At 36.3% G+C, this 14,644-nt stretch overlaps 1 protein-coding gene across 1 annotated transcript in view; it reads right to left on the reverse strand.

Moving 5' to 3' along the window:
- Positions 1-14,644, reverse strand: part of KCNMA1 (potassium calcium-activated channel subfamily M alpha 1) — a gene marked incomplete in the record, with an annotated part of 294,379 nt that overhangs the window by 150,458 nt on the left and 129,277 nt on the right. The window contains 2 exon segments of the mRNA XM_072424926.1: positions 3,137-3,248; positions 9,831-9,924. Of these exon segments, the coding sequence (XP_072281027.1) occupies positions 3,137-3,248; positions 9,831-9,924 (206 nt within the window).

Genomic DNA, 14,644 nt, shown 5'->3' on the forward strand with positions numbered 1-14,644 from the left:
CTGGAACACGGAACCGACGCTGGATTAGCACAGCGGGACCAGGTAAGTGGGGATTTTAGTGTAGGCGAAAAAATACGGGCTTAACCAAAACAGCAAAAATATTTAGTGCGAGAAATTACGGGCTTAGCGGTTAGGGGGTTAAACGTAATGTAACTGTATAGTAGCATAAATAATACATATATAATATAAATATTTTTATATTATTTGTATTGGACTCAATACAGCTATTTTGTGTTGAATCCAATACAAAATGATTTCAATTTCCCGCCGCTAAGTCCCGGCCGCACCGACGCATGTACCAACGTCACCGGGAAACCCCCGAATATCGAATCTGCACTTCGGGGCTGGAGATCGGAAGAGGCAGACATGTCCCCAAAGCCTGCGGGGACCAGCAGGACACCGAGGGACAGAGACGGAACAAAGGTAAGTGAGGTTTTATCCTGCTTTTAGGTACCCCGAGTCTGACTTTTTGCAAGTAAAATCGACCCTGAGTCAGACTCGGGATTACCGCTAGGGGGGTTAAACTCTTCACATAGTTAGTACAATACTCAATATCCCCAGTCAAAGGGACAATTGCCTTTATGTTGTAGTTGACCCACAAATATAAAAAAAGAGTGTGAGTAAACATGCACATTTTATGAAAAGTAACATCTTTAATGCAGGAACAATGCCAAAAAATCTATATGTACAGCTAAAAACCTTCTGCCAGATGAATGATGCTTAAACAAGTTTATTTATCAACTTTAAAGCCTACCTAAACTGAGATTTTTTTCTTTACATAAAATGGTAGGCTAAAATTCTGAGCCTGATTCTTTTTTTTTTGTTTTTTTTTTTTTAAGTGCAGCACCCTTTTTTAAAAAAAAAAAAAAAAAAAAGGGTGCAGCACCGCCCCTTAATTCTCGATTACCTAGACTATTGAGAATGAATAGGAGAGCAAAGCCTCCTGGGATACCTACGTCAGGCAACCCGGGAGGCTCTTGGGTGCTCCTTATGCGCATGCCCGAGCATCTCAGCAGCCATTTTGTCAAAAGGGAAAAAAATTACTGATCTCATGCATGCGATCGGCAAGTTTTTTTCCCATCTACCCAATCTGGCGCTTGTGTCAGGTGACGTAGAAAGAAGAACCCAGAAGAGGAGAAGATGGCAGTGCTTGGAGCGCCGGCCTGAAGACTGATGTGGGGACCCCATGGAAAAGACCCCAATCGACTGCGCTGTGGGATTGATGACAAATTACAAACTGGGGCCAGCCTGTGAAGGTAAAACAGAATCCAAGCAGTCCATGGCAATCCCATGCCATGGACTGCTTTCAAACTTTAAGACACCATGTAGTGTGTTTTCAGTAAAATTCCCTTGTAAGGATTCCTTTTTCTTTGTACCTTAAGAAAGGAAACCTAAGTGCTTCTAAAAGTCATGTCATTGTTACATATTAGAAATTCCAGTAAACTTTTAGTGGCTTTTCTTTATGGTGCAACCATACACCCACCATTGGTGGCTTAGGACCTGATTTATTAAAGCTCTTCAAGACAGTCTTTCATGGGTCAACCTGGGTGATACAGCAAATCTGGAATGGACCTGATCCAAGATTGAAAACATTTGCCAACTAATAGCAAATGGCCTTTAAGAAATCCATCCCAGGTTTGCTGGGCTCACCCATTAAAGTCTATTTTCTGAAGTCTTGGAGAGTTTTAATAAATCAGGTCAAATATGTTTTCAGGACCCAATCTTTTTCACATATCTGAAAAAAACAACGGAATTTGTATACACATATTATTCTGCACCAGTGGAATTGCAGTAGTTGCCACAAAATGTATTAAAATGCTTGCTGGTATTTCTAATACTTACGCTATTTCTTTTCCAGTGGATAGATTGTGGGGCAAAATATTTTTCTTTTTACCACTATAATACAGTATAGATAAATCCTAAATCATTAACTGCAGGTACACACATTTGTCACCAAGAAAAAAATCTAGATTAAAGCAGATCTATAATAACTAAATTTACTTCTAAAAACTGTTAGCAGGCAGGATATTTAAAAAATGTGAGCAGGCAGGTTGTAAAAACTGTGAGCAGGCGGGTAGTTTATCCCCAGTTGCATATACAATTGTCAAGATACTGAAACTAAATAGAGGATTCAAATATCTTCCTACATTGAACTTTACCTAATCTGTATTTTAAAATGTTTATTCACCGGTCTATCAATGTTTCAGAAAAAATCACTAACCTCAGTGAATGTCTCCATAATGTTTTTGGCAGCAACTAAAATGATTTTTATAATTGTATTTTGACCAAGTTGTCACTTGAACAATAAACAGTTTTACTGATTCTGCAATAATACAGATATGGCAAAATTCCTTAAATGGTTACAAAGTGTACTTTGCTTTTTGATGGATGTTCAAAACTTATATAAAAAAAATAAATGATCAAATGACAAGTGCTTTGGGATGTTCTGAAAGATGTGTTAAACACTGGAATGTTGTTTTTTTTGTTTTTTAACAGTCTGGTTTTGATATCCCTCATCCTTACACCTGTTCTTTACCTGTGCCGTCCTGCTTCATGTACTCCTACAGTGGTTGCTTATACAATGTTGATCCTAATAAAACTAAAATGACTAGAATACTAGACAATCCATTCAACTGTGCACTATAATGTTTTTAAGAGCTCATTTTTTAATAGTGCATTCCCCTGAATCTTAACCTGAATGTAAAGTACATTATGAGTATAAGGAAATGCATCTTGCACAGGCAAATGTATTTATCGGATCAAAAACCTTATGATGGTTATGCATTTATTTAGTACACACAGCCTCAAAGAAAACTACAAAAAAACATTGTTTTTCTCTGGGATCCAGAATTGTCTCTGTAATGTGCTGTCCCTGCTGATGCTGTCTTTAAAACAGAACTATAGGTATAATTAGCTAAAACTACAGCTTTATCACTATTTTATTATTATCAAATTTGGTGTTTCCTTTACGGCTATCATTTTTTGTTGAAGAAAGTAGAATGTTCTCAACTGTTCATAAACCTATAAAAGCCTTTTTATAATAAAACCCATCCTATAATGTTTTTTTTTTCTTTAATTACATAGACCATATTAGTCATCAGATATGTTTAAACTAAAAACGTTCCTTTCCACTTACCCAGCCAGCTTCTGTTTAAATAAACTGACACAAACACGGGAGGCACTGTAAAGAAATCCACCACAGAGTTCACCTCCAGCCAGAACCACAGTTTGTCATTGGCAGCAATAAACTGTAAAAAGATCAAAATTTTACAGTTAAATCCAAAAAAAAAAACACAAATGAATCAACATTTAATGCCACAGTGAAGAAAGAGACTAGTGTAAAACCCAAATTTTATTTTTCACAATCTTATTAATTTGCTACAGAGACATAGATTTCTCTGAAACATCAAGAACGTTTCAATTAAAACACAGGTTTACCCTTCTTGAACAAAAACTCAGGGTTAGAGTTCTAAAACTGTAGCACACTTTATTGTCGATTTGTAATTGCAATGTTCCTGATAAGTCCTGCATGCTATGCTATGTATTTGGTGACTACAAAGTCTATGATGTAATAAAAAGCAATGAACCACTTGGGGAATTGAAAAGAATTCATGAAGAATCAAAATAATTAGGGAAACAATCAACACAGGAAATCCCCAGAGAGGCATTATCCAGTTGTAATTTAGGTTAAAGTTAAAAAAAAAAAAAAAAAACCTACATAGTAGATTTCACTATGCACTTTCTTCTGAAAATAGGAGTTGCATGGCTGTCAAAGCCGTCAGTATTGTAAGTCACAGATTTTAAACAAGTATTTGGTCTTTTTACAGACAATATAGATATTTATGAGTACAGAAAGATCACAGAATTTTGTGTGGTTCAGCAAGCATGCTTAGTGTAGGATGCAGCAACCACATTATTTTCCAAAAAGAAAAATATATTATAATATATTAACTGTATATTAAACTGAATATGGATACTGGAATCAGTGAAAACCTTCTCCCTATTAATCTTTACTTGGGCTCACTGTAATGCAATGCAATACTGTATATTAAATGTGTGTTCACTATGTGAGTTTTTGCAAACACAAACAATAAAAATGATTATGTCATGGCAATCCCTGCCCGTGGAAACCTGATTTGATTTATTGTTATACATTCATTGATGAATTTGCTATTGATTCATATTATCATCACGTTGAAAGATCAATTCAGTCTAGTTTATCTTCATGATTCAAAGTTGGCAGAAAGGTAATTTCCTGAAATGTTGTCTGTAGTTTGTGCCAAATATATCTAGTGTTACTGTGATCAAACAATGCCATCTTAAACTGTTGCAAGAGTTGCCTGCAAATATTGCAATTAAATTTTACAGCTCTTTCAGTATAGTTGTTTTTGTTTCTCCAGTTTTGGAAACTTACTGGGAATGTAACTTAGCTTTTAAGATGCCTTTAGGTCTGTTGCTAGAGGGCAATATAATTCAGTTATCAAGACAGTTAGAAGAGAGAAAGATTTGTGCGTTACGAATCTGGCCCAGTGGGAGCATCATTTTGTAGTGTGTCATGCTGAGAAAAGTCCATGGACTCTCTGCATGCTTTATTACAGGTAAAAAGGGATTTGAATTTGCAGTATAGTAACCTGGCACACTGTTCACCTGGAAGGTGAATGGATGAGGTATTTTAAAAGAGAGTTGGAAGCTTTGATCTTATTGTTATTGTTGCCGATTCTATACTCCATAAAACCTGATCTTTTTACAGATCTTAAGGAAATTATAAAGGCATTAGTAGACATTTATAGCTCCCTATATTGACACTCAAACTGGTGTATATTCATGATTTTCAGGTGACTGTCCCTTGAAAGTCAATATCCATCCATTAAGTGGTTTCTCTTGATAAAGTGTTTACAGTACATGAAATAAATGCTAAAAAGCTTGGAATCAGTTCCAGCTAAGTGGAATAAAGTATACACTGAAACTCTTGCCCGGCCAACAGCCATTAGGTTGGGTGCTCCACTTTCTTCAAAATTTCTTATAGGCAGGGCTACGAGATAGCATTGGCCCTTTTCTCTGGTCCTATTGGTCTTGATGGTAGCACCTATAGCTACATCAATCCCCCACAACCCATTGGCTTTAGGTGGAGAAAATAGCTTTATATGCAGACACTATTACAGTCTTTGCAAAATGTTTTCTCCACCGTTTACCCAATGTTGGGAGTTACCTGAAAACTGCTTTTCCCACCAGTAGTCTGAACTAGCCTTTAGTGTCTCAGACTCTTATGGCTTTATTCAATGTGTCCAGTAAAGGTAAACAGTACAAACGTTTTTGGCTTAAAATAATAATTCACTTCCAACTTGTATATAATTACACTGGTGGTCTGAAAACAAATAATTTACAGACAATGCAGTCAATTTATCTTTCTATAAACCACGTGTCAAATTAAGGTGCTCTGGGGGCCCATAACTATTGCAAAATGAGCTGGCTCATTAGATGGATGTGATGATCAAGAAAAGAGCATATTTATTCAAATAAACAGTTGTCACTGCAATGCATGGAAAATATGAGGGTGGACAAGGACCATTTAATGCCACAGCTTCTGTTTTTACTGTAGTGCTGCTTAGAGACAGTAAAATGTAATAATTTATTAAGGGTGACAAGGTAGGATATGATAAGAAAGTTTTCATTAAAAGATGAATTACAGGTACACTGCTTATCACACAGATTCAAAACATATACAGAAGTGGTTTATCTGCTAAACAAAATTGTATCTGTGTCCATCCAGTTCCAAGATTTATATGCGTTACAACATTTTACCTGCTGTGGTTATTTGGTGAATGTCACATTCAAACTTTAAAAAATATGCACCCTAATCAAGTATTAAAAAACACAGCTGGTTTCTTTGTCTTCCATTTTTGCCAGGAGTTCACCTTTAAGGAGTTTCTTACAAAGTAAACCTATTTTTCTGGTGAACAGGCTTTGTGGAAGCTCAGTAAGTAGTCTTCCTTTCAGGTCTGCAGATAGCGGACAAAAACCCTACAAAAAGCATGGAGATTTTTATGTTTTTTTGTTCCGCAGAATAACAGATTGTGGGGACCGAGCAGATGATTCATCAATATAGCATTTCGCCCATTCCATCTAACAGCAATCATTCGACTATCTGCAGAATAACATACAAGTAGCTAAACTATAATTATTCTATGGGTTCACCAAAATCCAGATATACATTGCTCTTTATAACTAACGACTGTGTTATGCACATAATAAGTTAGGAAAATTCACAGTGGAAATGCACATTACTGTTTACATGGATTTTTTAACTTTTTTTAATCTAAGTATGTATTTATCACAATTTATCAATACATAGGAATCATAACACTGGGGAACGCATCTTTTGTTGAGTTAGATCTTACACTTGTTTATTACTTGTTAGGAAAATCCCGCCGGTTGCTCCAACATTAGTGAGCCATCATTATGTGCATCCCATCTACCCTCATACCGTCCTTCCTTGACCTTCAGATCTTGGTGGAATCATTCACCTTTCTCATCACTGACTGCTCCAGGGTTTTCTGGAAAGTTAGAAAGATGGCTATGCAGAAAAGGCTTTGAATGATAACCAAGCATTCTTTTCGACTTGTGACATTGTCCTGATGAAATGTTCATCTGTGATGAGCTGCCGAATCTGTGGACCATCAAACACACCGGTCAATTTTTTTTTCAAATGACAGACTAGGAAATGCCAAAATGAGGTACTTGAAACAGTCTCCATCAGTTGGCAAAGCTTTAACAAATTGCTTCATTAGACCCAGTTTCATGTGCAGAGGCGGGAATATTATATTCTTTTTATCAACAAATGGCTCATGTAGAATGTTTGGATCACCTGTTTTTTTTGGCAGATCTTGGAGGCCAATTCCTTTCCACCCAATGTCTCCCATGAGCTCTGCTGTCCCTCATGAACAGATAACAGGGATACTTGGTGTATCCGTGTTGCTGACCAAGAAGGCAGCATACCATTTTAAGGTCAATACAGGTGACCCAATTGTGTTGGTGATATTGCAACAACTCAATGACTCTCTTTATGTCTGCATATTCTTCACAAACAAAAACTGAATGGCCAATTGGGACTGACCCAAATATATTGCCATCGTGAAGGAGGACACACTTTAAGCTCTGTTTTGAGCTATCGATGAAAAGGCGCCGTTCAGTTGATTTATAGATTAGAATTTGCAATTCCTCCATTAAACCAGGTATGTTATGGCAATACACAAAGCCACTGTCCGTTCTAAAGTACTGCAGAAATGCAATTTCTCTGGTTCGAAAGTACAATACTCTAGTTTTATTTTCAAGTAAGTTTTTCTCAGGCAGTCTTGATGCTAGGAGTTCTGAAGCCTTCTTCGATAGTCCCAAATCACGTGCCAAATCACTCAACTCATGCTGATCAAATTCCTTATGAACAAAGTCCTCTTAAATTTCGAACTCTTCATCATTGTTGTCACCAAGTTCATCACCATAATCATGTTTTTCAAGAGAGGGTAGTGTAACAAAAACCGGCACTGGGATTTCATCTGAATGAGCAACTGGGTGAATAGCTGATGGTAGCCTAGGATACTCTATGTTACATTTATTTTCTTGTTACATCCTTAAAGAGAAACTTTACTCAAAAATGCAAAAAAAACAATCCGGGAGTGTTCGGCATCTGGTCCCGCTCCGGGTGTTGCCATCTTTTTCTTCTCTTCCGGGTTATTCATCCTACGTCACCCGACCCAGGCGCGGGATCGGGTAATGCAGGATGACAAAAAAATTTGCCAGTCTCACTGCACCCAAAAAAAAAAGGGTGTTGCACCTAGAAAAAACATAACATGGGTTCTCTAAAAATAACAAAATGGGTTCTCTATTATGTAAAATGAAAATTCTGAGTATAGATACGCTTTAAGTTTTCACTATAAAAAAGTAACAGTCACTGAAATGATCTCCTCTCTCTCACCAAACCATAAGTATACCAAATGGCATCCTATCAGGTGTTCACCTAGGTCCACATCCGTAAACCCTCGACACACTGTTTGCACACCTTATGAAGGGCCCAAGACTTATCTTGATCACCAAGTTTAACTTTGAAATATGCCAAATAGGCTTGCTCTACAAATGTGCTGACGTTCGCCCTTTGACTGGGAATGGTGAAACTACCACAGATATAACAAAATGAATCAGGGTTGTTTAAGCACTTACAACGGGAAACAGCAGAGCCAGACATGGTCTGAAAGAAAGGAAATACGTGTGTAAGTAGAAAAAAATTTTGCTTATTCTCTATGTAGAGCAGCACACAACCTCTGACCACACTGTCTTGCGTGTAAATGAATGGTCTATACAAATCCAGGCTACAGTAATCACATTATTATAAGCGGTAGAGAAAAAACCTGAAATGATAGAAACTAACTGCACTTTCAGGATCAGCATACCTATTTTAGTGTTAATAAGCTTAAAAATTGAAGTCAACAAAAATTTGTTCAAAATTGTTCCCCAGTGTAATTTATTAAAAGAAGGCCGGAATAACCGCAAAAGTCGTTGTGACACGAGACAACAGGCTTCCTCAGGAGATATGTTAAGGACGTTACAGTATGATAGTACAGAAGGCTATTCATAAGGAAGCAGGGAAATTCCTCTTAGGTAGTAACAAAACAGTGTCCAAAATATCCAATATCTTAGGAAAAAGAAGTATGCTCTGTAATCTCCCTGCTTCACATCCATGCTTCACATTTGAAGTAATAAATATGGAAAATCTATTGAAGCATAGAGTAAATGATTTCAATTAAAAAGTGAAATACTAAAATCAGAGTCTACTTGTTTTTTAGGTACAATGTCAGAATTTGGGTCACTCAAAGATAATTCTAATGTTACAACAGTTACTGGACCTCATAAAGTGACTCTCAGCAGTTCTTTGTTGTTTCATTGATAAAATAAGAGCTTCCAGCTACTCAGGTTGCTGTGCTTTTACCTGAGATCCTGGGGGGTTGTTTAGCATTTCCTTTACCAACTAAAGGTCTGAGAGGTGATATTTATAGGTGTCTTGAAGTGGTCTATAATGCCCAAAATACACTCATAATGTCAATTATCTTGAGTAATTCCACTTTCTATTTAACACATTTTTACTATACTTAAACCAGCATTGCAGACATGAGAATGAAATTATGAATGAACAGACATCAAACATGGCAGATACTGTAAAACAGGTGTTTTTCATATAGAAGGTCTAATGCGTCTTGGTAACATTCTGAACCTTAAAATAAATTTGCATCTGGTGTCCAATTAGTGTTTTCTCACTTTTTTCTTTACTCTTTTTGGGAATGTAACATCATTACATTTTTTTTAGATTTTGACGAAATGGAAAATATTTAATATTTTCTCAGGTTTGTATTTTAGTCTATGAATATTTTAGTCCTCCTGCCCCAGTAAAATCTAGTGTCACTAGGACTAGTGACACTAGATATTACTGTGGCACGAAAGTACACAGTAAAAAAAAAAAACTTCCCTGCTTTACAAAAAAAAAATCATAAAATGTTTTGGCTAGTGTTTAGTGTCCTCTGCAGGTTGTGGGATATGTATGTATATGTGAGATATGAGACAGCAAGTACTTAGGAAATAATAATCATAAAGTACATAGGGTGTATGATAAATGTGTGTATTATTTATAAGTACAAGTGATATCAGCAATAAAATGTTTTTACACATTTGGTATTTATAAGGGATAGAAGGTAAAATAATGTAACCCCAAATCCTTTGTATACCAACACCAACGATCTTAATATTATTAGCAAATACATCCAAAATACGTGCGAGTTTATATTTACCCGTAGACCGAAATAAAGGAGGAAGAAGATGTTGAAGGCCATGTCTATCTGAAGTGTGAAGTCTTTGTAGAAGTTTTGGCATGTTTCAATAGGGCTAAAAAAAATTAAAAACAAAATCACAAATAATCATTAGATTTAACATTGTACAGTTAAATATCAAGACAATAGAAAAAAAAGTACTGTATATTGTAAATTTAGGGATTTCAGTAGAATCATTGTTCTCATATTCTAAAGGAATATAGGTTATTTAGTTAGAAGAATGAATTGTCCTCTTGCAAGTGATCATTGCAAGAAGATCTAAATAAACAGAATACTGGTTGCATGCAAGTCAGCAGAGTTTCGCCTAATTTCACTAAGCAAAGATAACTATCTCTTGCAAGTAGATAATACATTGTAAAACATAAATTGCCTATATCCCTTGAGGGTAGGTTTAAAGCATTTTTTACTCCGAGGCACCTACTACCGCTTACTGTCCACAGCTGCCTACTTGCAAAATCTCTAGTCTGAACACCTTAGTGTCTCAAAAACAACATAGTTAAAAGAACATTACTTAAAACACTCTATTTATGAAGCTGCAGTAAACTAAATGTTAGATTACCATAAACCAAAGAAGTGTAAAAGCAAATATTCCTTAACATTTCTAGTGGGAAAACAGCAAAAACCTGCACAAAAAATTCAATTTTTGCTCATGCCCTTGGGCTCCTAAGTATGATGTCAATAGGATTAGTTGCTATGCTGGTTGGTGTAGCATAGAGAATAGTGCTAATCCTATTAATGGTTTTTAAAGCTATTTGATGGGACTTCCGTCTTAGTTCACAACTACTTGACATGCTACCAAATGGCTAATATATAAAGGTGCTATTCCAACACTTCTAAGAAACATACCAAGCCAACACAAAATAATGATGATCACAAAATAATGTATAGCACCCAGGAAAGCCTTATCCTATATGTTGAATATAAAAAGAAATATAAGAAAAATAAACATATGTGGTCGGTATTATTATTATTATTATTATTATTATTATTATTATGAACTTCTGTTTATATAGCTTTATACAAAGTCCATAATCACCAACTGTCCTCAAAGGGGCTCACAATCAAATGTCTCTACCATAGTCATACAGTCTAAGACCAATTAACCTAACCACACATTTTTGGGATGTGGGGGGAAACTGCTAGATGAAACCTATGTAAACATGGAGAGAACATACAACTATTTACAGATACTATCCTGGCAGATATTGAAATGTGGGACCCTGCACTACAAAGGTAAAAGTACCTGCCACCAAGCCAAGCATGATGTCACACATCACATGCAATATATTTTGCTATTATTAACTAACATACTGACTTCTAAAATTCATCCAAATCTATTTACAAAGTTGTAACAAAACAATCAATGAAGTGTTCACAATTTCTTGGTAAACACATAGTAACTAATACATAGAGTCTAGAGAGCAATATCTATTTTAGATTATGGCTTTCTTTCTGGTTACTTTAGAGTTTTGGATAGTTCTGCCCAGATTGAAGGTATATACCTTCTTCTATTGAATTTATCCACATCTACAATCATTTTAAAAGCACACATGACCCTTTGTTTAACAAACTGAGATATTAAATTAGTAGAAAGAACTTATCAATAAGTCAGTTTATTGCAGAAAAATATACTGCTTCATTAGTTTATTGATATCTTTGGTGTAAGATCATGCCTATCCAGGACCCTTACACTGTGCAACGTTATATAAATCTAAATACATTTTATATAAATAATTTATATATTTTTTATTTTTACATTCTCCCAGGCTAAGTAATATAATCTTCTGCAATTCTTTTATTTATTAAAGCATCACTTTTCAGACATTACTACAACAACCATAAACATGGATGATTTTCCAGCAAACCTTACTCCAGTGAATCCTCACTAGTTCTATTTTATGTGAAAAGCTCCCAAATGCCATTAACATTATGTGGTTATCATTTTCATTCAGATTTTTATAATGTAGCATGCAGCTCCCTTGATTGTCTCTGTCAGTTGATATTAGTTAATTTATCATTCTGGCATCACAGGGAGCAGCTGTGAAATGGACAAAGCACCACAACAAAAGCCTTTCAATATACATTATAAAAAATTTAACTCACATGAAATTAAAAAATGCAAGGAATACAAAGTTACCCAGCAATATTACTCATAAGAAAGGAAGATGTCTCGGTTTACTCACAACTTTTCAAGAAAAAAAAATCACCTGCATTAATGGTATTGTCAAATATTTAATATGTGTGATGTGATGAATGATGTCCCAATCAGTTAGCATATCTAACTGTGCCCTAATGTAAAGATTATATACTGCATTCTTACTGTTCCCCAAGGAAGATCATGGTATTGTCTGAAACCAAGTGTCACCCAGCTTGGGGCAGTTTGTGGTAAATGGCTCTAGATTACTGTATTAATTTTATAGGAAACATTTTTTAAGGGTTTCATTAGAATTACTGGAAACCCAAAACCAAGCACATATGCGGTCTTCTAATCATTAAACTGAATAGAGGACTGGACTCTCAAAGCAGTTTCCCTTTTTTCCCCGAATTTTCTGTTAGGCTTTCTGCTGTTGATCTGAACAATAAATTGAATAAACCTACAAAATTTAGGATTTGGGAGGTCACAGGTCTTAATGTTGCTTTCACAATGCATTTTTGGACTGGGCTACCCACACACACAGATGTCAGTGCTGCTGGGTGGAAAGATTTCTCCTTACTCTAAACTGCCTGAATTGGGGTGGGCATGGTACTTAGGGGAGATTTGGGCTGGGTAGAAAGAAAAGCTGAGCTGGGGAGAATCTGTACTAGGTGGGTGGGAATGTTTTGAGTGATAACTGCGGTGAAAAGATTTTGACTTTGATAGGGGAGTAATTGACAGGTCTACTGACCTGTGCTCTCCTAAACTATATTTATACGTCATAATGAACATTTTATAGTCCTGATTAGTGTTGATGTTCGAATTCGGGTTGTCCCTATATTCGACCTGAATATGGCTGTTCGAATTCGGGTAGACCTGACCCGAAAAACACGGGATTCGACAGCAAAAAAAAAATCGGGAAAAAAAAGTGACCAAGGACGCCGACCAACGTGGATTGTCGTTGCAAATTAACGACCGCCACGGTGGATCTGATTGGCCGACGATCTTTCACTATCTATCGTGTACGGTCGTTCAGTGATCGTGCATGTTTCTGCGGTACACTTTCTCCTTTACATGTCCCTCCCTGCATCGTTCAAACGATTGTATCTAGCGTGTGTTGGTGGATTATATATGAATGATCATATTGTTACAGCATGCACAGAATTGTGCACAATATGATCGTTCAAGTATAATCGTGCATATTTGTTGATCGGTCGTAATCGTTCATTTTCTAACAATAATTATTGGAAGTGTGTACCTAGCTTTAGCCTAATATTGATGTGACAGGTGCTCTTTAATCTTCATGTGAAGTACAGGAGTATGTAATGGTGTTTTGTATCTTTTTATGTATCCTTTTACAATGTATCTTTTTATGTATCCTTTTTAATGTATCTTTTTACATCTGTTTGGAGGCTGTAGAACAGGGGTCCTCAAACTTTTTAAACAGGGGGCCGGTTCACGGTCCCTCAGACTGTCGGGGGGCCGTACTATAGTTTGAAATATAACAGGAGAAGATTCTTATGCACACTGCACAAAACGTATTTATTGTATAAAAAACATGAAAGAACAATACTATATATAAAATGAAGAACAATTTTAACCAACATAAACGAACAGTATTTCAATGGGAAGTGAGGGCCTGCTTTTGGCTAATGAGATAGTCAATGTCTGGTTCCATATTTGTTACTGCCAGTCGTAACAAGTGATGCAAGTGTTCATCAGTTAGTCTGGACCTTGTTGGAGATTTCAGATACTTCATTCGGGAAAAACTCTGTTCACAGACATAGGTGCTGCCAAAGATGGTTGTCATTTTGAGTGCATGCTTCCTGAGACTAACATATGTCTCAGAGGGGAGAGATGCATAGAATTTAGTAAGACTGCTTGATTTGAATGCATCTTTCAGAGAGTCACAATTCTGTAATTCGGCCAGTTCCATTTGGTAAATTGCATCAACAATTTCAATGTCAACAGAAAATGGGTTTCGGAAAAGCTGTATTCGGAAAAGCTGTTCATGAAGATGAAGCTCTTTATATCTCCTTTGAAACTCGCTTTGCAACATTTGCAGTGAATCCAGACGTATTTTGTTTGGGAATGCAACTGTTGGTTTTTCAGCCAACAACTTTTGAGTAGTAGGGAGATGGCAGAATTTTTCCTCCTTTACTTGTTTAATGACTAAGTCCAATTTAACTTCAAATGCTTTTACATGTGAATACATATCACAGATGAGCTTCCCCTTTCCTTGAAGCTGCACATTGAAATTGTTCAGTAGCTCTGTTATGTCTGTCAGAAAAGCAAGGTGCCATTTCCATTCAGCATCTTTGAGCTCTGGTATGTCTTTGTCTTTTGAACGCAGAAAAGCAGAAACTTGTGGCAGTAAATCATAAAAGCGTTTCAAAACTCTCCCGCGACTCAACCAACAGACTTCTGTATGGTACAAAATATCTTCATAGCCAACATTTAGCTCAGATAAAAACTCCTGGAACTGTCTGTGGTTTAGTGCATGGGCCCTAATAAAGTTAACACAAGACACCACAACTTTCATGACAGAGTCCCACTTCAGTGATTTACAACACAGCGCTTGTTGGTGGATGAGGCAGTGTATGGCTATTGGACGCGAATGGTTGTGTTTGTCCATCTCTTG

This window comes from Pyxicephalus adspersus, chromosome 10 (genome assembly GCF_032062135.1).
Source record: "Pyxicephalus adspersus chromosome 10, UCB_Pads_2.0, whole genome shotgun sequence".
In the NCBI taxonomy this organism is placed as follows: domain Eukaryota; kingdom Metazoa; phylum Chordata; class Amphibia; order Anura; family Pyxicephalidae; genus Pyxicephalus; species Pyxicephalus adspersus.